We start from the raw sequence: 23,659 nt of genomic DNA, 5'->3' as shown, positions 1-23,659 counted from the left end.
AATGGTTCTGAGCGTGCTTCATGTGCTCTTACCACTCATACCAGTCTATTTTTTTTTCCATAACTTGCAAAACTCTTTTTATTTGAAATTTCTAAGTCTGCAAAATTAGACTACAGTGGAGCCTATGACTGCACACTTGCCTAGTGCATAGGTGTGTAGCTTCTCCCTTGTCCTGTGGTACCACAACCTGGATGGAACTGGTTAGCTTATCAGAAGTCAAGCCGATGAGCTACCTGATATATAGGAGAGAGACTGCAGAAAGACATATCTAGTCACAAGGAGCCAGACTCCACTGTTTTGCGCCTTATTTCATGTTCACTATGCAATTGGTTCCCATATAAAAATCCCTGTAAGCTTCATAAGAATGTATAGGGATGAACCTATATAGATTAGTGGTAGGAATATATCCAGAACTGTATCAACAGTACCTATGTTTAAACTAAGCACTTTCATTGACCTACAGACAAGATTTTTGCTTTTTGCCTTTTCTCTTTTTTCCCACTAGTGTTATAGAAGCAAGCTAAAAACTCAGTCAAGAGGACAGATTGGTTAGTCCTGGTTTCATTAGCCAGAAATTGTACAAGAGGTGGCCTCACCCAGTGCATTTGGACAGTCCTCGCTAGCAGCCTATTACATGAGAGCTTTTAGCTTGGCTTTCTAAAGAAACAAGGTTTATGTGAGTATCCTTGTCAGCCTCTATGCATCTTTTGAACCTGGAAGCCATTTTGAACAAACTTTAACACAGGAGTAAGTATTTCAGAAGCAATAAAATTCCTGCAAGGAAATCAGGTTGTTAAGGAAAAAAGCCTATATGACAGAGCCTGTCACATTGGTTCTCCTTTTATTAGGTACCAGAGAATCTTTGTGGGAGAGTCTTCAGAAGTTCCCTGACTGTGGGAAAGCAAAACATGCAATCAACCAGTAGACAGAGTTACACTACAAAACATCCTCCATTGGTTCTGGTGGTGTTTAGAGATACTCGTATTTTCAGAAAATTTTGAAGTTGCAACTATTGCATCTTAGATGATTCTTCCAAATATACCTAGCAAGTTATACGCTTATTCAACAACTTCTTTCTTTCTTCCCACACACATATAGGAGTAGCTAACCAAATAACTGAACTTTAAACTATCACAAGCTATCTGAACATAACACTTCCCTTCGCTACGGTCTCAAGAAGTATAAGGCTCACAGTTTATCCTGAAGAGCTTTTCCAGCATGGAGACTAGAAGAAATGAAAACTGAGGGCTCACATCTTTCATTTCATTTCTAATCAATTGAGCTCTATTGGCATGACAAAGTACACAAGCTAGACTGTATAAGATACCTGTCAAGTCTGGTTCACTCAGACTGGCAACTGGGATTTGATCCCTCGTGTTCCTGACTCATTACAATGAGTTCCTGTTTCGGTGGTATACTGCTATAGCAGGATGCTCCCTCTGCTTTCTCCTTTCTTCCTCCAACATTAAATATGCTTTTCTAAGGTGTGTTTTTTTCTGTTACCTTGTGATTAAATAGACAGCTGTAGTGGCTCTCTCAGAGAGAAAAACTGTCACTTATGTGGGCATGTTCAACATCACTTAAGGTTTTCTAGGTTGAAAAATGTACCTTAAATTTTACCTGAAAATGAGGAGGAAGCTAGTGCGGGTCATAGTGCATTAGTGCAGTATACTCACATCTGGATGCACTGCTTAACAATCCAGTTCTTAGTTTCCAAACCAGCTTAAATTACTCAGTCTTTCCAAGGTATAGCTTCAGGCAGAGCACACCGAATGAATCTAATTTTGAAGTGGCAAATGTATGCATTGCAGTAGTGAGGTCCCTATCCCAAATATTTTAAGTTTCTGGCCAGCTGTAAATCATTAAGGGGAGTCTTGATTATTATTAATACCTGATCATCTGGCAGGTTGGTGCTCAAACACGTCCTGGAACAATACTAAACCCACATAAGCCACTTGGAGCTTGAACACAGTTCAGAGGTTCTCATGTGTGTCACAGAGCAAATCAGACTTTACCTGCAAAAGGGGGCAAAAGTTGATTTTATGAGTTGCTTTAGACTGTTAGACACCCAGCTAATTGTTCCGTGGGACCTTCAGTGAGAAGATACCTAATAAGATTGACTTTGGTACAGTATTGAGCTTGTCTCTGCATATTCTGTAACCATTCTATTAAGTGGTTGCTTTCTATCACACTTTGAACAATATAAAGAGATACTTATTCCTAGGAATATTGTGAAACATTTTCCCTCAGCAAGAAGTACTATTTTATATTTTTCTTTCAGTGTGACCAGGAAGGTATGGAATTCAAATAATAATTTGCCTGTGGAGGTGCATGTCACTTGATTCAAATGTATGAAAATTATGTATATGTTTAAGAGAAAATTACTTTTTTTTTTTTCTTAAGCAACACTATCTTTAACTATTTTCACAATCTCATTAAAAATATGTATTTATTTCTTACTATTTGATTCACAGTTATAATATGTAAGGTTATTTTTATTTACACTTACTTTTTAATCGAACACATTTGTTTGCTGTTATGGCACCACTTAAGAGAATTGAGTTGCTGTAATTGTTTAGTTACTGTTCTTGAAAAAGACCATTGAAGTTGATCTTTGATGTTAGTAGTAGTGTTACATGCCTTATGGAGGAAAGGGGGGAAAAGTGGGGAAAATTTTTGATATCAGGGCCTATCCACACTGGCAATGACATTTAAACAAACAATAAAAATCAATCCCTCCCTCACAATATGAAACATATGATTGTGCAAGAGTAAAAAGCCAACAAAGTAAGCTTGGATATCTCTGAAAACAGGGGAAATGAATTGGGGTTGTTATTCAGTGGCGGAGGAGAAAAACAAGATTATAGTCATGTTTAGACTTAGATTCTGGTTTTTGCAATCAGAAAGTTGTACAAATTACTCTCTTTATTGAAACTGTTGAAAGTGATATGTAAAGGGAGCTGTATATATACATTCTTATAAAAGCCTTGGCTTGAGTGAAGGAGTTACTCCCTGTATCTGCTGTAGTGGAGAACAAATTGGGGGCAACCATCCTCATGTAAGTTCAATATATTTACTGCAGAAGTCTTTTTAAAGGGTAGTTTGGATCAGATTTCTGACAAGAATAGGAACAAAAAGACTGAATTCTGTGATTTGATTTTTAGGAATCTTACATTGTTTACTTGTTATTTACATGGCAGTGCATATATTATATTAATGATCTTAATTGGATGAAATATTTTCCTGACTACAGAGCTTTTCCCAAAGGCTTCTGATGCCTATACCTGTTTCTGCTTGTATGCTATATGATTTATATTACAAGAAGCTGAAGTTTTTGTGTGCGAGAGTGTGTGTTACATGTAAATTGTTTCAAGTATAAGGATTTGTAGTCATTTTAAATGCAAGTCAGTGCCAGAAACACTTGGCTTTAGAGGTGAAGTGCTGAGGGAGTTTCAGTTGTCTAATTTCAGGTACCTTGTGAGTGATTTTTAATAACTATTCTTAAATTTAAAATTCTTGCTTAAGTATCATGTCAAATTACAAATTGTAGTTTATGTAAACTATTTTACATAGTAAATGTATTAGTTTCAGATAATCTGTTTTGTATTTTCCATGTTAAACGGTATATGAAAAAAGATTGATATGTTTTTTCTTTTAAAACAGCATCAGCTAAAAATTAAACATGACAATATTCACCACTTTTTTTTTCAGAATAATTACCAGTAGATTATAAAATTAAATTGGTCTATCTGATTGGATATGTTTTCAAAGTGTTTGTCCCAGCTAGTATTTTTTGATCTATAAGTAATGACCAAAATATTATTTTAAAAGTTAAGACTTTTATGTCTGCAGCAGGTAAATTGATTGTTTTCATAATTCAGCGTATAAAGGCATATATCTTATCCTACTTAGGAGTAATTATGCCCAATCATTTCAGCAAATACACCTCCGGTGTAATTTTCAAGCTCATAAATATAACACATCTTTAGCTCTTGAAGTTAAAAATGACAGTTTATGAAAATGAAAATGTTTGAAATAACAAGTTCAAAATACCAGTCTTCTGGAGCTTTCCTTAAGAGGTGTAATTTTACCGGTGTTGCTTTAACAGATAGCAAACTCTTTCACTTGATAGAATGTTTCACTTGCATTGACTTTCTTTACTTGAACTTGAAAAATACAAGAGCTAGGTATTAGTACAAGAACAAAATACAAGGAGTGAGGGTCTCTGTTTAACAAAAATTAACGGAGGGGAGGAAAGAGATTACATATTGCCTTTTTTCACTGGGACCTTCTAATCCCACAATCATTTACTTTCGGAAAGAAAATATTATTTTAAAATGTATATGCGCGGTAGCGTTTATTTTAGAAATGTAAATCACATGTGCCGACCACAGGGACCAGGCAAAGCGGAAAATTCTCCATTCGAACAGATTACAAGACCTGTGGATCTGAAGTGATCCCTGGTCTGGTTTTAAGGCCAGAACGTCTTTGTTAGGTCGCTGCCTCTCTGCTGTGGGCCGCCCCGACCGCTTCAGAGAGGTCGGGAAGAGGCAAGAAACGCTCCTTCAGAAGAGATGCTCTTGCGCTGGGGTCCCCGCGGCTGACAGGCGCTCTGCAGAGGCGCGTCCCCTCCACCCGCCAGCCCCGGGCCGCTGGGCGCGGCTGAGCAGCCACAGGTTGGCCGTGCCCCGGGCGCTGCCAGCGGGGAGCGCCCGGCGGCAGCCCCGGTGCCGGTCCCGGACGCGCTCCCCTTCTCGGCGGCTACAGCCGCGCTGGGAATGAATATTTACACCCCCCTGGAAAAGCGCAGCTCGCCGCCGCTGCCGCCGAGGGGCCGGGGTGCGGCTGGTAGCCGGAGCTCGTTATCTTCCCCGCATGCGAATGAGCCCGTCCCGCGGCTCTTGGCTCAGGTGTGCCCGGCTTTTGTTTCATTAGATTATCAATTGGGTGCGGGAAGGGGATCCAAAGCTTCCCGGTAGCTCGGCTGCCATATGGAAAATCTGCAGTATTTTGATTATGCTCTATGTAAACATTTTAATATCGGATCCTTAAAATCCAGAGACTATCCCAAAGGGGATTAAAACATAATCCTCTCTTTCTATAGCTGTAGTGGATTAATTTCGTATTCTCTCGGTGGCTGGCTTGCTCCCTGAAGGCTACAACAAAAAGACTCAGTGCTCCTTAAACATGCTATGGAATTGGAAGTTGTAATTGGAGATTTCCAAAGGACAAGTGTAAAAATGATACACTGTTAATACCGAATATTTTTTTTTCATTTTGTGCTTTCAGGAGGAAAAAAAAAAAAAAAATCTGCGAAGATTTTTGGAACTTAGTTTGAACACTCCCTGCCCCGAAATCCCATAATTTGACCACTGTTTGTTATGCTGTTTCTTTTTTACGAAAAAAAAAAGAAAAATAAATTTTAAAAAACCCCAACACAACCCACAAGCAAACGTTTTCTCATCTGCAGGGTACAATAACGCTTACTCCTTGTCGCGTTTTAATACCTCTGACATGTTTACATTGCAACAAATCTAGGGTGTCATCTGAGGAGAACACAGGGCAGATGCCAAGGTACCGGTCTGGGAGCTCAGAGCTTTTTCCTGGGAGGAGAAGGAGGAAGCCAGAAATCCCCGATTTCCCCTGCGTTCAGTAACAAGCTAAGAAGTGAATGTCCCCTTTACCTCCACATCCATCCCCCGCTTTTGCAGCGCTGCCCTCGCCTCCAGGACGTGAGTGCATTTCGCTAGCACACCCGCTAGCCGGGGTGCACCTATTGTCTTCTCCTGGATGTCAGATTATGGGTTTTGGCCTTTTGACCATTAAGTAGCGGTGGCTTTATTTTTATTTTAGCCACACAACACTAGGGAAAAGGGGTAATTGGATTAAATTGATGGTCTTCCTTCTGGGATTCAGCAAAGCCCACAGACGCCTCCTTAAAGTGATAGAATATCGGGTGGTTTCCAGGACGCATCTTCCGAAGGCGGTTTTTTCCCCGCACAAAGGCCCGGGAGCCCATCACCGTGCGCCGGGCCAAGCAGCGGCTCCCGGCCGCCCTGCGGGGAAGGGCGAGGGGAGGGCTGGGACGCTCTGCTTGAGAGGGCAAGTGCTTCTGCAGGGCAGGGAGCCGCTGTCTGCCCAGACCCCCCTTCTGTAAACACAAAGAAAGGGGGCCTGGGGAATAGAAACCCAAATCCACTTGTAATCGTACAAGAGAATCGGGCGTAATTACTTGAGCAACCTAGATGAAGATTGATGAGGCTTTAAAGCGGCGTTTCGGATCGATCACGCTGCCCTTTGGAGCCTGCAGCCGGGCTTCCCCGGCTCGGCTCGGCTCGGCTCGGCTCGGCTCCTTTCTCACCGCGAAGGGAGGGAGGGAGAGAAGATGGAGGCGAGACGGGGAGGGCAGCAAAGCAAGCCCGGCGCATGTGATTCTGATCAGCTGACTAGGGTCAAGAGGCTACCCCGGTTTATTAGGAGATGGAAAACAATAAAATGAAAGAAAATAGAGTTTGTATCAATATTATCCAGCCTGCCATGCTGGGCTGCTGAAAGCTGTCACTGAAACTGTGCGTTTTAGCTTCCCCTTGTACACACAGTAATCCCTGCCTTCCTCTTTATTTGTTTTGCAGCGTAAATGACAAAACATTGTGCAATACGGTCTCAAATTGGGTGTTACAGTACAGTAAAACATTAACAACATGACAGTTAGATGTGCCGATACAGGACTAATTTGGGCTAAGCGAGTAATTTGAAGTGTTGCTTGCAAGATCTGGTAGTAAAGTGTGCGTGCAGTACTAGGGGAGGAGGAGGAGAGGTTGCCCCCATGCTTCTCTGCAGCCCGGGCCTTGCCTCGCCCGCCAGGCCCTCCGAACGCACCCTGCCTTCGGCCCCGGAGAGGGCAGCGCCTGGGGACGGCAGCTGGGAGCGGACGCAGGCACCCTCTGCCATCCCAGCAAGGTCTTCCTCATTGCAGAGGAGATTTTTGACTGCATAAACCAGCCAACCCCTCTTTAGCATTCACTGAGATGCTCAGTTTGCCGGTTTCTAAAAGGTGTATCGGTTGGATGTTGTACCCAGTTTCTCAGTGCTGAGGCTTTTATTATTTGCGTGTCAGCTGTGTGCTTGTGCATGCATGTGGATGTGTGTGTTTATATATGTGTATACAAATTACCCTACACGCTTTAGTGGTTAAATCTAGAAGAGTGTTTTATATTTAATCTTTTCTTTTCAGTGAGCTTCCTAAACACCGACACTGTCGGCTTTAAGAGTAGATTGCATTCATATTGAAGATGAGATGGTGAAAAAGTGATCCCCTGGTGTCTTTTGCATTAAAGTAGTTGGTTTTTTTCCTGAATTAAAACCTAACCATTTGTGCGATGCAGGCTGCCTTTTACAATAGGTTTTTCCCATCCCATCTTTTCAGTGCCCATGCAAGCGTCTCGTTAAGGAATATATTTGAGCAAAATGTTGTTACAGTAATGTTAAAAGCATTAAGTGACAGCAAGTTGAAGTAAAAATGATCTTGCCGTAAATATATTTAACGATGCCAGCCTTTGTGTGCGTGTGGTATTGAAGTAGGTAAAATATATATATACATATATATATATATATGATCTTTCGCGGTACTTTCGGAGTTGAGGTGTGGACCCAGAGTTAAAAGCAATGCCCGCAGGCTTCGGAGGGTCGGTGTGGCGGGCAGGGACAGGGGCAGGGGCTGCTCTGCCGCCCGCCCGGCCCGGCCCGGCCCGGCCCCCGCGGGGACCCTTCGCTGCCGGGTCCAAGCTGTGTGTAACGAGTCGCCGCTATCGCACATAAACAGCGATAGTGTTAACGAGGAGCAAAAGGGCATGAAAAGAGAAGGGACCTACTTCTAAGAGGCAGCTATTTTTCACTCTAACCCCTCTGCATTTCGCTGCTGGCTGATTTATCTCGCAACCCCGGAGCTCCCAGACTCGCCTCTGTCCTGACTGCGGAGTTCAAAGCGCTGACCGCGGGCAGGAGGGGGATCCGCTCGGCGGGTTACAAACAGAGTTTATTAGGGGGCTCGCCGGGCGCTCGCTTGGCGGAGGGAAGGGGAAGGGCCACCGGGGATGGGCCGGCCGGGCGCCTCCAACCTGACGCCGCTGCCCTTGCCTTGCAGGCCCCGTGGTCCTCAGCACGCCGGCACAGCTCATCGCCCCCGTGGTGGTGGCCAAGGGGACGCTCTCCATCACCACCACGGAAATCTACTTCGAGGTGGACGAGGATGACCCGGCCTTCAAGAAGATCGACGCCAAGGTGAGTGCGGCAGGCGGTCCCGGTCCCCGTCCCGGCCCCGGCACACGTGCGCCCGGGCCGCCCCCTCCCTCCAAACTCCGCTCCCGTCTGCCGCCTCTCGCTGCGTTTTACTTAAAAGAAAAAAAAAAAAAAAAAAAAAAAAAAGAAGAAAAAAGCGTAATGTATTAATGATGTTAAATCCTCTATTACGGCAGCGTGCGCGTTTTCCAACAGCCTTTCGCTCGGTGCCTTTGTATGAACGTGGTCAGATTTAGTAGTTAAGCCAATTGCTCTGAAATCCCTGGAGGGAGCAGCAGTCCCAGCCCGCAGCCTTCCCGAGGCACAGCGGAAGGTTTTACCCCTTCCGAGGATATCGGAGAATCCCGTTATTTCCATGTAAGAAAACACGGCGCATTTTGTAAACACTCTGATTGCTGAAATGCAAGTGAACGCTAATTTTCGGGGAAAAAAAAAAAAAAAAAAAAAGGAAATAGGCATGTACCCAAGACTTGATTCCTGGGAAAGCTCTGTTTTTTTCTGAAGTCATTTACTACTACCAATTCCCCAGCGCCGTCCCCCACCCTCCCCTCCGCGAAAACCTCGAGCCCAGCCGCAGCAGAGCAGAGCAGGGGTGCGTGACTTGAGCAGAAACCTTTGCGTGGTTCCTCCCCGCGGAACGGAGCGGGGGGCTGCCGCGGGGGGAGGAGGGGGCGTACGGAAGGGACGGGTGCTACAGGGCGCTCCTCCCGCCTGCATCTCTTTTTATTCATATCGCTGTTGCTTTATTTCTTTGTTACTGCTCTGGAAAATGTTAGAAGAGAGAAAATAGGGGAGGTACTCTTACAAAGACCTTGGGGTTTGTTTTGTTTTGTTTTCCTGCAGAAATATCATAAATAATTTACAAGAAAATGCTAGCGACCTCGTCTGAATATGTTTGTAATAAGGCGATTTCTCTTTGACGACTAATTTCTCAAACTCGGAACTTTCTTCGCAGTGCTGGGGAAAAAAAAAAAAAAATCTGTCAGAATCGTTGGGTATAACGGTTTCGTTAAAGTGCACCCACTGGAAATAGTTGCTAGTGGGTGCTACACAGGCGATCGGCCTCTTTCAGCACTTGTTGACTGTTAGGGTACTACACAAAATCCGCGCTGGTATTTTGCGTTTTGATTTTAAAGCCGCTTTAGAGAAATGCATACTGAGAAGGACCAGGCGTTGCAGTATGGATGGGCAGTTTTGGATCGCTTGCAGTTTTGTAGGCACACACATGTTATTCCCTTTGAATGCCCTGGGAGCGCAGGGGCTTGATTTCTGGGAGTGCAACTGGCAATGTTATCACATTCATAACGGATTTGTAGGTCAGAAGTAATATTGTTGTTCACTTTATTGGTGCCGGCTTGAACCTTTCACCTATAAATTTTATTTTCTTCTTTATTACTACTTGTGCCGAAATGCTAGTTGTATCAGCCTCACTGCTTACTCAGTACACTGGCTGCTTCAGGGCTATCTTGTGTTTCCTCAGCTTTGTTCAAAACCCAGCAGAAACACACCAGCGTCGTATAGTAAACATTCCGAAAATAGATTTCTTTTCTGACGGCTGAAAGAGTGTTACTGCATTATTCGGTGTCTGACAGTTGCTGATGGTCATCTGGAGCTAAATTCTAATGTGTTTGTACCCCCAATATTTCCCTTCTACAAAACTATTCAAAATGCAAAGCCAGGCGCCTGCCCTTAAGTTTTCTGCTTTACAGGATTTAAGCAACTATCCACAGAAAGGCAAAATTCACAAAACATAGCTGCCTCTGTTTTTTCAAGTAGAAAACTTGATCCAGTATTGAAACGCTTACCCATATGCATTTTACTTCATTTATTAGCTTGTAATTAAATAAATCAGCAACAGAAATTAAAATCTAAATCACAAAAGGTAATTATCCAGTGTATTTCAAGTGCATTTTCAAATATATAATTCCAATATTCAAGCGTTATTATATAAGCAGAATCCAAATTTCTTTTGAATATATTTAAATAACATTTCAAGTATATTTATGGAATGTTAGAAATAGAACAAGCAATATATATGAAACGAAAAATGTAAACTTGTTAAGTTCAGACACTTCAAAAGACAATTAACAAAAGTACCATGATAAAATCTACCTTTTTAAATGGTATCTTCTCTTTAGCAGAAAATGTCCTTGAAGTATCCAAAATGGCAATTTAACTTCTGTTCACCAAATCACAAAACACCAACATCCACAATTTCAAAGACAATGTGAGATCACAATATTTGATACAAATTAAAAGGTACATTAGGGTTTGTTCAGGTGGCATATCCGAATAGCTTTTACTCACAGAGGGTTTACATAAAAATACCGGGTTTTGTTATAATCCGTTGGTACCGTTTCTAGGCAGAATGGTAACAATCATGTTAAATTACGGCCAATTTTCCTTTCCAGGTAACATACTTCCTTTTTTTTTTTCTTCTTTTTTTTTTTTTTTTTTCTTTCCACGGGGAACTGCAAAACTCTGACGAAGATTAGAGGAACGATACTTGCTGTTCTTATTTGCTTTTCTTTGTGAAGAGCCTAAGCTATATTCCTTTTTAAAAGAGAATATTATTTGCATTGTCAAGTGGAAATAGTTGACTTTTCGAACAGGCAGCTTCAACTTCATCGGGAAATAAGCAGATTTATCGGTCGGGCGGGTTTTATAGTTACTCTCTAAAGTTTCTCCAAACTTTTCGGGTTGGTAAGTATTTCCCTAGCCAGTCGCCACGTTTGTTTGGCCGCGTTTTCCAGGGCCGAGTGAGGTTTGCCCTGAAAGAGGTCTAAGTTGGGCAAGAAGTAATGCGGGCACCTCCTGCACTGGAGGCAGGAGATGAGCTGCAGTAAAATCCCGTTGAGCCGGTCCCCCAGGCACGACTCGTCCCAGTCCGATTCTCGGGGATGCTTTTCGCATTCGTATGAAACCAGAGTCTTCATGTGATAATTATTCAGGGGCTGGCCCGGCAGCTCCAGGTGACGGTCCCGTAAGGTTTTGAGGATAGAGAGGCATTTCTTCCTGCAGCCGCCCATCTGCAGTCTGTTCTCGGCTTCCGCGAACTGCAGCACCCAGGCATCGCTCTCGGCCGAGCTCTGCTTGCCGGCCAGAGAGTGGCACTCCTTGGATAAGAGGTTGAAGCCTTCCGCCTTGACCTCCGCCACCCTGTTGGGTCCCGGCCAGGGGATGTGGGGGAGCGGCCAGTGGGCAGCACTCCGCGGCCAGATGCCCGTGCATTTGAACGCCGGAGTGATCTGCACGACGTACCTGTCCCTGATTCTCAGCTTCACTTCGCTGGTGTCCGCCACCATCTTAACCACGTCTCTGTAACTGCACTTATCCACGGCTTGAGCCACCAGAGTCTGAAATCTGGACCGGATTTTGCGAGCGGAGAGGTAGCCAGACGCCGTGATGAACTCCACCCAGAGGGACATACTCCTCTTGCGCCCGTCGCTTAACTTTAACACAGCGCAGCCCGGCAAGGAGCCGTCGTCCACGAAGTTGAAAACCCCCATTTGGTTCAGATACAGCACGACTTCAAACTCCGTGGGGGAGATGACTTCCAACCCCTCGTAACGATTGTCCATCTCGTTCAAGGAGCTGATGAAGCGAGGCTCCTGCACCTCCACCTCCTTCAGCACGTCCGACACCACTTTGCAGACTTCTCGGATCGTTTTGGCGATGGCAGCTTTCCTGGCTTGGCATTTCTCGTTGTAGTATTTATTCAGATGATACACCAGCTTGGCCTGGGCCGCGATCATGTTGGGGCAGAGATCCGGGTTGTATACCGGAGTCTCGCAATAGGCTGTGGGATCCAATGCGGCTGCTAAGGCTGGAGCCAACTTCAGAGGAGAAACAGGCTGCCGCACTCTGAAATGTAACAAATGTTTTTCAAAATGCGCTGGGGCTGCTGCTCCTCAGATGCTCTCTTCCTGCTTTTTTAGATCAGCCGTCTTGAAGTGTGTGTGGCGGGGGGGGTGGGGGTGGGGTGGGGTGGGGGGGGGCGGGCGGGGGACTGGAGGGGGCGATATTTTTCCTCCCCCTTTTTTTAAAGGGTCCGTGAGTGAGAGGAAAGCATCGAGAGCTGCACCTTCCCCAGCAGCAAGAAAAACAAAAGTTGCACTGAGACACAGCGAGGCTTCCAGTAGTCAAAATAATAAAACCTCTTCGTATTTATTTATGTTTTCCCGTAGTAATCACTCTGTGTGTGCAGGGTGGTTAATCAGATGGTGGAAAAAAGTGCCGTGTGTGTGTGTGTATATGTCAGAAGAAGCTGGCTGTTGGTTTGTATAAGAGCCCAGATGCACTCGTGTGGAAATTATAAAGGCAGGGCCAGCCAGGCGGGCGGCCAATCGCCACTGGGCTCGTCACTGCAGCCTCTTTCAGCTCAAACCCGGCTAATTAATCCCTCTCTAGGAGATAGATATGTATACACAGACACACACACACACACACGCGCACGCAGGCACATATAGGAAGGTAGAAGGTTACTGGCAGAAAACCCGCCCCGGTCATCTGTACGCTCGGAAATCAAGAGAAATCGCTCTCCTTTGGGTGTAACTTGAAGGGTATTGACGTTTCGAAAGGACTTGGCAAAACTGTGCCGCTCCGCACTGGCTCCCTGCGTGCCTCCCCACGGCCGAGACGGGAATGCAGGTGTATTAATGGGCATCCATCAACTAGGGAGCTACAGACCGGGCTCGCTCCTGCAGGAGCAGAGGCGTAAATTCATTAACTCACACTTGGCGTCACATCACGCTGTCCTTTCCTCCTGATAGTTGTCTGTAACTGCAAGCGAGAAGTTGTTGTGTTTTGGTTTGTTGGTTTTTTGTTGTTTGGGGTTTTTTTTTGTTTTTTTGTTTTTTTTTTTTTTTTTCCTCTCATGAACCGGCCAGTGAACAAGGCAGCAGATTCACGGGAAATTTAGTGTCCTTTGGAATAAAATATTACGCACAGGTTCACGATTTGTATTGTTTTAAAAGATCTTCTGACGGGCTCTAATCGATTTTGAGGTTTAATGCATTTCGGCATTGTCTCTGCCTTGCTTTTTGTGTTTGTACCTTATGAAGGGAGAATCAATCGCTAAACGTATCTGTCAGGTCTTTTTCACATTCCCTCCAGAAATCAAGTAGCAGATATGAACGGTAAATCTCATCTGCCAATTCTTAGCTTCGTTTTTATGTTCCGTATAGCGCTCCAATATGTTGTGAAGAGTGAATGTTCAGCTGCTTTTTGAGACGCACTATAAGTATCTATTAATTTCAAACCTGGACGATTTACCGTAGAGCGAGCTCTGCTAGCAAGCTGCGTTTAGTAAATGTGCACACGGGAGGGATGCTAGCGACTGCAAACATGCTGGCATGCTACTAATCTGACAGTTTGGGGTTTCGTGTGTGTGATGTGTAATTAGCAAATTTCGCCCTCGGTACTTTAAGTGTTAGTAATCAGGACCTTTATTTGCAAATAAACTGGAGTGGCAAACTCTGCTGCTTTGCAGCATTTACTGAGCTTCACTTCAAGAGAGCCCTGAATTATATATATTTAAAATTTAAAAAAAAAAAAAAAAAAAAAGCAAAGCTTTTAATCACTTGGAATCTTCAATCTACTGCCCGATTACTAATTCCTAAAGTAACTGTCACAGGCACATCCATCGCCAAAGAGAAGTCATACCGCAAAGAACATTTCACGACATTTATTCAACGTCTTAATGCGACCAACTTTATTGCGCATCGCGAAGAATTTCTGACTCTGTGCCTGGCTCGCTCGGTCTGCCGTTGGTACGGTGCTCCCCGTGCCTCTTCCTAGGAGGAAGCTGATGCGGGAATCATTTTCTGCCCGTCAGTAAAGCGGGGCGAGGGCTGCCTTGGGGCGCCTCGCTGAAGAACTGCAGGTGACAGGTCGTCCCGGAGAAGCTTTTCCTCTTCTCGGCCGCAGCCCCCCGGCCGCGGCGGGTCCGGCGGCGGCAAAACGCGCCCGGTCCCGGCGCCTCCCGAGCCGCCCCCGAGCCGCGCAGCCGCCGGCCGCTGCCGCCGTCCCCGCCCGGGCTCCGGGGCTGCCGCCTCCCTCCCCCCCGGGGCGGCGGCGTGCGGGGGGCTCCCGGGGCCGCCGGCTCCCCCCCGCCTCCCCCGAGCAGGCACTTACAGGGGTCCTCGCTGGGTCCGAGCGGACAGGCGGGCGCCTCCCCGCCGCCGTCCCCCGCTGCTCCTACCGGCGGCTGCCCCCGAGCGCGCAGGGAACCTGCCGCGGCGGCGGGGGCCGGACCTCTCCCCCCTTCCGCGGGCCGCGGGCGGCTCGGCGGCACCGCCGCGGGCCCCGTCGGCGGGCGGGGAGGGGGAGGCACCCCGCCGGCCCGGCACATCCCGCCCCACTGCCCCCGCGGATGGGGCCCGGGACGACCCCCCCTCCCCGCCGCTCCCGCCCGCCCCTCGGGGCCGGGGGCGATGCCGGTCGCGCCCTGCCCTCAGACTCAGGCGCGGCGGCGGCCGGAGCAGGGCACGGCTGGGCTGCGCGGAGGAAGGAAAAGCGGCGAAGTTGAGTCCAACTCCAGCGGGCGGGTCCCGGGGACTGCCTAGGGCGGGGGAAGGCCCTCGGCGGGGCTGGAGCTGGTCCCGGTCCCAGTCCGGGTCCCGGGGCCGGTTCCCGCCCCGGCGGCAGCCGCTCGGCCCCGGAGCCGGCCGGCGCGAAACCTCCGGCCCTGCCTCGTTGGGGGCGGCTTCTTTGCGATTTAAATAAGAAAGAGCTGCTTCCCCGCGAGGTTACATACCGGCGCCGTGTAAAAACGAAAGTTAAAGCGGGCGGACAAAAGGTTGTCCCTTCCTCCCATCTCCGCCGAGGGAACAGCCCTTTCCTGCGGAGGGGGCACAGCGGCCCCGGCCAACTTCTCATCGCCTCAGCTGCAGCAGAGCCACACATTAACCATGGAAATGTTTCGGGCGAGGTGTTGCTTAGTTTTGCCCCGTGGGTTTTAGCTCCGTAAATCCAGTTGCTAAAGGCAAAAGGCGATAGGTCGTACCCTTAAACTGCCAGTAATCTTAATTTTCATAATGTGGCAAAATTAACTTAAATAAAAGCTACGTTTTAGACCCTAAATCCGAGCTTTGAATATATAATGCTAAGATTAACCTACGATATCAAGTAATGCAGGTTATATGTATTTATTGTATCTTGGTGGCTATGGGAAATATTAACCTTAGTCTTGGCTGGGTGATGTTTGGCACTAAAGGTTGCTGTTAACTTCACTACATCATTTCATTTCACACACACACCGTAAACATTGGATAGTTTGAAAATCTGTGGATTTAGGCATCGCTGACACCAGTCAACCACTGAAATGTAACTGCTGAGGTGACCTGATTGTTTCACATGGCAAGAAGTCGGTGGTTTGATTTAGATTCCAAAAATTATTGCCTATCTGACTATATATGATACCAAATATTAATATTTTCGAAGCTTCTGACCACTTACTGCAGTTAGTTTTTCTCTGTATTTATTCATATATCCTTCATAAATTATAAAAGGAAGGAACACCTTTTCATCACCGAGTTTTATTTTTATATGTATTGACTTGTTCTGGAAAATTGAGATTAAAATCACCTCATTAAAATGATGATTGATCATTTGTCATGGTAATGGTACCATATGATATTGGTGACTTTTACCAAATTACTGTTTTCTACATATTTTCCCCTAATTAGGGAGTACTATAGCAGCATTTGTTGAACTCTGCTTGTTATTTCAAATCTTTCAAACTACAGCACCTTGTCACGTAGTGCTCATGTTAGCCAAAAAGCCAAATGGTGTTGAAAATCTTTGATTGCAGGTACTCGCCCACCCCCCAAAGTGTAATTTGAAAAAGAGAAATAAAAAAAGAAAGTTCCATATATAAATTTCACCAATAATTCCTTTTCATGTGGTGAAAAGTTGAGTTAAAATGCACATGTAAATGCATATGCACAAAAAAAGTGCTTGTATTGATATCACTTTGTATTTCGTATTATATAGTGATAGTTCTTCCACACACAACTACTCATGAATTTTAAAGTTTTATTTTTTAATATCTGCCTATTGCGCTAGGGAGCTTGGAAAAAAAATGAAGCTGAGTTGATTAAATTATTTATCCCTACTGCTGAAGTGAGTTTGAAGGCTCATTGAATGGATCTGATTTCTTGGCTCCTCTTTCTCCCCTTCCCCCCTTATCCTGGTTATTTCATCCATATCATCCTGCCAGCAACAATAAATTTACTTTTTTTCAAGTAGGAAAACTAAAGACAGATATTTGTGCCGCGTTTGCTTTAAGTGTCAGATTATATAACATACGCACCATCATTTTTTTTTTGTGATAGTTGATGGTACTTGCAATTTTCTGTATTATTATTTGTAGTTTACTTTTTGACTTCACTTTCACATTTTGCAACAAATGAAAAGTTGTTTAAATCTAAGTTGCTGCCGTGTTTGCAAAAGTTCAACTTTAATGATGTTACACATTTCATTACTTAGATTTTTGCATATAAGTTTCGTATAATTAGGTATGCAAACATTTTTCTTCCATTATCTACAGTTTTCTGCAAATATTTTGTTCCTTTTTTAAAAAAATGTGATATAGTTCCTTTTTGCATCACACAGCATTCATCAGTGCTAAACTTAATGCACGTATGTATTCTCTTCCCCTTAAAGATAAAAAAAAAAAAACAAAACAACGTGAAAAGAGTTTTCATTAGTGTCGGACTTCGTCATCTTAGGTCTTACAGATGAACTGTTAATGCTTTAAATTCCTCTGTTCTGCAGTCTGTTAAGGGAAAAAAGCAATAATTGATTTGTTTTCTTTAAAATGTTACATCTCAAAAGTAAACATGGAGTTTACACAACTGTAATTTTAGCTTGAACTGCAGAAACATTCAAGCAGGGAAAAAATGCATTGAATTATTCATTTGGTTTACTTCTCCATCAGCTTCTCCAAAGCCAGACATTCCTTAAAGTACAGCGTTTTATTTAAGCAGTCCAACACTGTTGTTTTTTTTAAAAAAGCGATCTGCTTGGAGAATGCTCTTTTCTACTGAACTGCGAGAGGAGCGTGGAATCAGTGGGGATTAACGCCTTTTAATCTACTACATCTGTAGTGGGTCATCCACCACTGCAGAACTCTCATTACTCTCTCATGCTGTATATGATTAAATGACTGAAAATATTCAACATTGACCTTGAAAATAAAGCCGTATGTGTTGGATGAGCAGCTTCCGAAGACTTTATGTCTAAACTAACCTTTCCCCTTGGTAACTTCTAGCCCTGGAATAACGTTGTCTGAGAGAGGACTAGAGCAGTAGCAAATGTAACTTGAAACTGAAGTGTGGGAGCATTTGAAATGCATCATTATATAAATTATGGCATCACTCAGATTGTTCATACTATGTTTTATGAGTAACCCAGCATCTTATTAGTCCAGTCGAAATGGGAGAGTGGTAAGTCTTGAACATACTTATTTTTGTGATTGGTGTTTTTCTGTAAACTGGTTTTGTATCAACTAGCAAACTAAACAACATCATCTTGTAGGTAGCTGATGGAGCTTTTGAAATCAGCAGAAAACATGTTGCTTAACATCTTTGAACACTAGCCTATATAAAGCTATAAGTAAGCACCATCTTTTCATATACATTTTGTCATGTTAGGTGTTTACTGATAATTTTCATGTTGCCAATACTTGGGGCATGTTAAGTCCCCCTAAGGCAAAATGAAACTTGTCCTCTCCCCTTACAATAGCATGGTTATGGTACATTACCTGTGTAACTCACTTTATCTTGATTTAGCTATAAAAAGACATGCCTAACATATTTCAATGCAGACTTCTATTTTTTAATGTAGTGTATAGTGCTCCGATATTTTCTTTCCAAATAGCAGTGAAGAGTTGAGTGAGTTGGTCGTGAGTGATTAATAAGTTTCATTGAACCTTATGAAGGCCCTGATCCTGCCAATGCACACATGGCTAGTGAAACATTCAGCTGGTTCTGGTGAGGTCACGGGCTTCTTTAGGCTCACAGTTAAGTGCGTGGGGAGTTATTTGCAGGATCAGGGCCAAAGTGGGGTAATACTTGGAGGTTAACATCTGAATAGGATGAAATACGGTGTGTCTTTAAAATATCTAGTGCATCAAATACAGGCGTTGGTGAGGAAATATGTTTTGCGCCCAAGTATCTGCTCTTCTGTCAAGCAGAACTTCCCTATTAATTTCATTGTGTTTTAGCGATAGTATTGAATTAGCTTCTTGAGAAAGGACAGTGCTGTTTTGTCCATATTTTAACAAGATGGTCCCACAAAAATGCTTTCCCTAATCTGCTCTAAACCCCTTACATGGAGAGTGAGGTTATTCAAAGGAATGAGTGAAAGATTATGCTTTCAAAATCTCTATTACAACTGTATTCTTCATGTACTTTTGCATATTCAGGATTATTTCTATAACTCCCAAAAGGTACAGAATCTTTTAACAGTCTTGAATATAAGCAACCTACTTGCTAAAAACACTTATTCATTGTTCCTAAAAATATCCTAGCTATAACTGTAATATAAACATGTCAACCAGCTTATTATTTAAGGAAGAAGGGAAGAGATCTGTTCAGGAAAAACTTGATACTTAGATTAAAATGTATTGATTTTCCCACCACCACTCTGAACTTTTTTTCCTGAACTAGTGGAACATTGTCATTGTAGAGTGTAATATTTTATCTGGGGGAGAAATGAGTCTCTTATTAAAAGCAGCAAATCGCGCTAGTTCTCCTTTTACTTGGGTCTGGAAATTTAACCTAGACCACCTACTGTCCTTCCTACTTTTCCCTAACATTTTTTCAGCTGAGCTCTAGGACAGAATATACAGAATTGGATGCTTTGTGGCATAGTGCTGGTGTCATTGAAATGTGAAAGACTACAAAAATAACACATAGTCTTGTAGTTTCATAAATCTCCAATACAGTTGTTGACAGAGAAATACTAGCTGCTTATGGAAATATCTGTTTATCTTAAAGGAATACTACTATCAATTTTTCTTAATAGTAGAAATAGATTTTGCCTTTTGAGCATGTTATCGCTTATAATACATTAGTGCCATTGGAAAGAAGAAAAAACCTACAGTGTATCTATTAGGGTAGTGACAATGTTTTCTCTTAAGTCTTCTTGGTTTCAGATGAGGTAAAGGAGATATCTTTATTATTTTACATTTCTGAATCTTCTTTATTTACAGTTTCAGTTGATACAGAATAATTATTTTGTAAAATTAAAGGAAACTTCCAGGAAAAAAAACTCTTGTGTGGTGTGGTGTGGTTTTTTTTTTTTTTGTCAATGCTGGTTTTAATGGGGTGGATATACTTACGTTGTGCGACATACTCAAAATACATGTCAGGAATAGACTGTAAATATATTCTTTACTGGTTTTTATTTGGTCATTACAGTGGTGATTTTAAAGTTATGCGGTGTGTACAAGCCCACTAAGAGAGAGGTTACTGTGATCAATGTGATTCTGTCTTATTTTCAGTGAATCTTTTACCATGTCTATTTCTTGCTTTCTTCTGCAAAATATTTCCAGGAATGAACTGGCTAATTATGGCTTAAATTTTTTAAAATAACCTTATCAAAAGGAACAGTTAACAAGTGCAGAACTCTTACTAGCCCTCTGAAGCACAGAAGAGTATATGACACATGCTAGGTTGTGCCATAATGCTTGCAATTTTTAGCTACACTTCAAGAGATTGCTTCTTTAAGTAGGTAAAATATGACAGCAAGTATGTTGGACAACAGTTTTCTCATTATATTCTGTGAGTACATTCATTATGTATTATTAGTCCTTAATTGTAAAGATGAAATAATATAACCATTTATCTTGGCAAGCCCATTATTTATAATCTGTACCTTACAAAATTGTGTGGATCTGCACGGGTGTTTTCTTTTACACGTGCTATTCAGATTTTTGACATAGGAGATAAGAAAAAACTTTGCAGGATAAATTTATAATTAACCTAATCCACTCTTGGTAGGTAAACTGCGTATCTTGATGGGGTAAAAGAAGTCCTCTCTCCCTCACCCCCCCCCCCAAAATTCAGTTCTTCATTTGTTTTGTTCACCACGCTGCATTAACACAGTTTTCCCTTGTGTGCATCTGCCAGTGTACAATTTAGCCACGGGCATCTGTAGACCTTGTGGTGATCAGTATTGCAGGCAAAAGCCATATGTGTTTAAATAAAAAAAAAATCTCTTTATTTCATTTGCTGTTTTAACTGGATGGATAACTTTTGTGCCTCAAGACAGAGGAAGAGAAAATACAGAAATAATTAATTGCCTCTATTCTTGAGGCAGTTTCATTTTCCCTCTCCAATATGGAATGCTTGTCAGCTTCCCTGATAAATGACTGCATGTATTTGCATAGATTTTACATTAACACAAAAATTAGTTTTATTTGTGAAAAACTAGTTTACATAATAATGCAAAATCTAGCATTATGGATTATGTTTCCAACTTTGAGAGACTGTGGAGAAATTCTGTTTGTTTGTTTGTTTTTAATTTCAAGGCATATTAGTTTTTAGCTTTGTATTTTGTTTCTATAAAACTAATCAAATCAGGGTCTTTTAATGTTTATAAACTATTTCTTCAGTCTTTCATAGATTTAATAATTGATGGTAGTATGAAAACGACTTCTTTCATAGACTTTTACACATTCTGTTTATTAAATACAGTCTTAAATATGAAAACATTTGCAAAATCTCATGGAAGTGTTCTGAAAAAAAAATGTGGCAAACTTAACTGTTAAATGCACTCTAAGAATATACTTGAAGTTTTGAATCCTGCTATTAAAATAGTGCTCCATCAGGTATTCTTTCAAAGCATTAATGAACTGCATTAGCTTATATGCCAGTGTAGGACTATTTTTTTTCCTATATCTAATAACCTGTCTGTTTTAAGGAATTAGGCATTTCTAGCTTGAAGTGACAGTACAATACCTCTAGTTAAAAACTGTGTTTTATTCACAATTTGTCATGTCCATAAATAAAATTTACAAATCAATCTGTCTGAAATATCTTTGAAGGAAAATATACTGCCCTAATTTTGAGCCAATTGTAGTTATTTTCAAATGAAACGAATTGGATGTTTTCTCATATAATAAACCTGGTGTCTTGTCTAAAGGCAACTGCTAATTGTATATCAGCCCGTTCTCCAGGCCGAAAAAAATACAGATTCATTCACTGCTGTTATTTCATGCTATGTAACAAAAAGAAAATACGCTCCTTATGAAGCATGCTATACTTAATGGCAACTTAAGGTAAAAGAGTGCCTTTGCCACTTCTTGAATCTGGGACACCCTAGGTGCCAGCTGTCACTGCTCAGCTAATGATGACAAATGCCCCTCTCTATGCAGATTGCAGAGCTTGCAGGCTGCTATGAAAGGCAGCCAGATTACCTTTCTTCAGATAGTAACTTAACCTTTTAAACTCAAGTGTCAGAATGAAATTATTAGCTGGGATACTTTCAATATCTGTTTCTTTAAAAAAGAAAAAAAAAAAAAAAAAAAGAAAGAAAAGAAGAAGACAGTGACTTCAAATAATACCATAGCAGCTCCTATTCACAAATTGCTCATGCTTCTCTGATGTTTTAAAAATAGGAAATTGCTGCCACTGTGCCTGTGAGCACTATATGGATTTGCTGGCACTGAATGCATGAATACTGAAGCTGACCTCTTGGTTGCACTACACGGAAATGGGGCCAAGCGGGTGAAATTCTGTCCTTGCTTACATCTACACAGTGTTACTGATGCACAGATCTGACAGATCACAGGTTAACTGATGGTATTTTATAATAGACCTTAATTGATCTCACATATTGTGGATATACTCAACTCTCTCCATGACAGTTCATGTTACCACTCTAAGTCTGTGAACCTCAGTTAGAGTCCAATGTATCAAAATAGCCGGGTATTTATTTTGTGGGTATGAGCAGTTTCATGTGGTTAACGTTAAGTTACTAATCTGAACATATTATGCAGTCAGAGTTTTGGAGTTACTTTCTGGGTTTTCTTGGAAGTAGCTGACAGATGTGAGGATATTACATAGTTCCTTAACAGCACATCAGAAATGTAACACAGTATAAGCACCATATATGCCGCCTAAAGGTGTAGGGTGCTTTTTGAGTGTGTACACATACATGTGTCTGTATTTTTATATGGGTCTATTTGTATGTGTTTGTACACTTAAATATAGAAGCAAACAGATGTATAGGCATTCGTATCAATATGTGTACACATGCAGTAGCCTACGCATGTAACATCCAAACAAAATATATTTCTGTGTTTATTTTAAAATGCTGACATATATGAGCATGTTTAACTTGCACATACTTGCCATTAAATCAGTCTGTACAGTGAACTGTATATGAATATCAGTTTCCCTCTGAGTAAAGCATATTTCACATTATCAAATCTCCATAGCAGTACTCTTTTGGTGATATGATGTATGAAAGGGAGATGCTGGTTAATATTATATTAGAAATGTTTCCATTTAAAGTTTGGGGAAGAGTATTTGGTTTTGCCTGTGCATAACTATGTTAAATTTAACATCCTGTTTTGTTTTGTTTCACTTTGTTTTTTCTTTAAGTCATTATGTTCAAAGTATTTAAAACTATACATGTTTCATTATTTTGAGCAAGTGTAGCACAATCTGGGAAATAAAAAAGACAAAGATCTAGTGTTTCATACTCAGCTTTCTCGGCTTGTTGGTTGAATAGGCATCAAATGAAGTCCAATGCCTGTACAAAAGAAATGTTCCTTGTTTGTATTTGCCCCATCTGTGTCATCTGGTGGCTTATGCAATAGGAGGTGTTATCACATGAATCCAAATGCACAAGCCAGTTGTTTTATGGACTCTTTCTGTGCTTGGAGGAGTTTATAAGTTGCCCACTCTATTGTGTGTCACTCCCAGATGACACGTGCGCATTCTGCTGAGCATATTTTGGGGGTAATTATAACTAATGAAGCCTGGTACACAGCTTGTTCGCAGAGTGATTTATTCTGCTCCTGTCTGATTCCTGAGAGTTCTGTAAAATGGTTATATTGTGCCTTCCACTTTGGACATGTATGGGAGCATGTGGTATTGAGTCCATCTGAGAAAATTTGCTATTCAGTGTACCACAGACTAATTACAAAGATATTGGCTGGGTACATCTGTTTAAAAATATAGGGATGAACTGAAAATTATAAATGGGATCTGTAACTTTAGGGATATTGACTTCAGTATGGCTCTTGTCTAGTTGTTTACTCTTCCCAGACTTGCAGTAACCCACTTAAATGTACTTGTGTTAAATGCCTCAGAGTTTCTCTGAACCCCATAAGTTAAGGTTAGGT

General features: G+C 42.4%; 2 protein-coding genes across 12 annotated transcripts in view; one reads left to right on the top strand and one right to left on the bottom strand.

The window, feature by feature from the left end:
- NBEA (neurobeachin) overlaps window positions 1-23,659 on the top strand; it is a 514,689-nt gene that overhangs the window by 349,005 nt on the left and 142,025 nt on the right. For 9 of the 10 annotated variants that reach the window (XM_074815844.1, XM_074815841.1, XM_074815846.1 and 6 more), the window contains one exon: window positions 8,144-8,280. In XM_074815844.1, the coding sequence (XP_074671945.1) occupies window positions 8,144-8,280 (137 nt within the window). Of the gene's footprint in view, window positions 1-8,143; window positions 8,281-8,443; window positions 8,656-23,659 lie in introns of those variants that run through there. The other variant, XM_074815848.1, reaches the window with a different exon arrangement.
- MAB21L1 (mab-21 like 1) lies at window positions 9,191-13,421 on the bottom strand. 2 transcript variants are annotated; one of them, XR_012622088.1, is made up of 2 exons: window positions 10,411-13,421; window positions 9,191-9,255 (listed from the first exon to the last, which is right to left on the bottom strand). XR_012622088.1 is itself a non-coding variant. In XM_074815849.1 (1 exon), the coding sequence occupies exon 1, from the start codon at window positions 12,051-12,053 to the stop codon at window positions 10,974-10,976; it is 1,080 nt and encodes a 359-aa protein (XP_074671950.1). In that variant the 5' UTR covers window positions 12,054-13,421; the 3' UTR covers window positions 10,109-10,973. The 2 variants fall into 2 exon arrangements, 1 of the variants encoding a protein (XP_074671950.1); XM_074815849.1 differs by lacking the exon at window positions 9,191-9,255 and having other exon boundaries at window positions 10,109-13,421.

This window comes from Strix aluco, chromosome 2 (genome assembly GCF_031877795.1).
Source record: "Strix aluco isolate bStrAlu1 chromosome 2, bStrAlu1.hap1, whole genome shotgun sequence".
Classification (NCBI taxonomy): Eukaryota; Metazoa; Chordata; class Aves; order Strigiformes; family Strigidae; genus Strix; species Strix aluco.
Note: the sequence above shows the minus strand (reverse complement) of the source record. Positions and strands in the feature narration are given on the sequence as shown.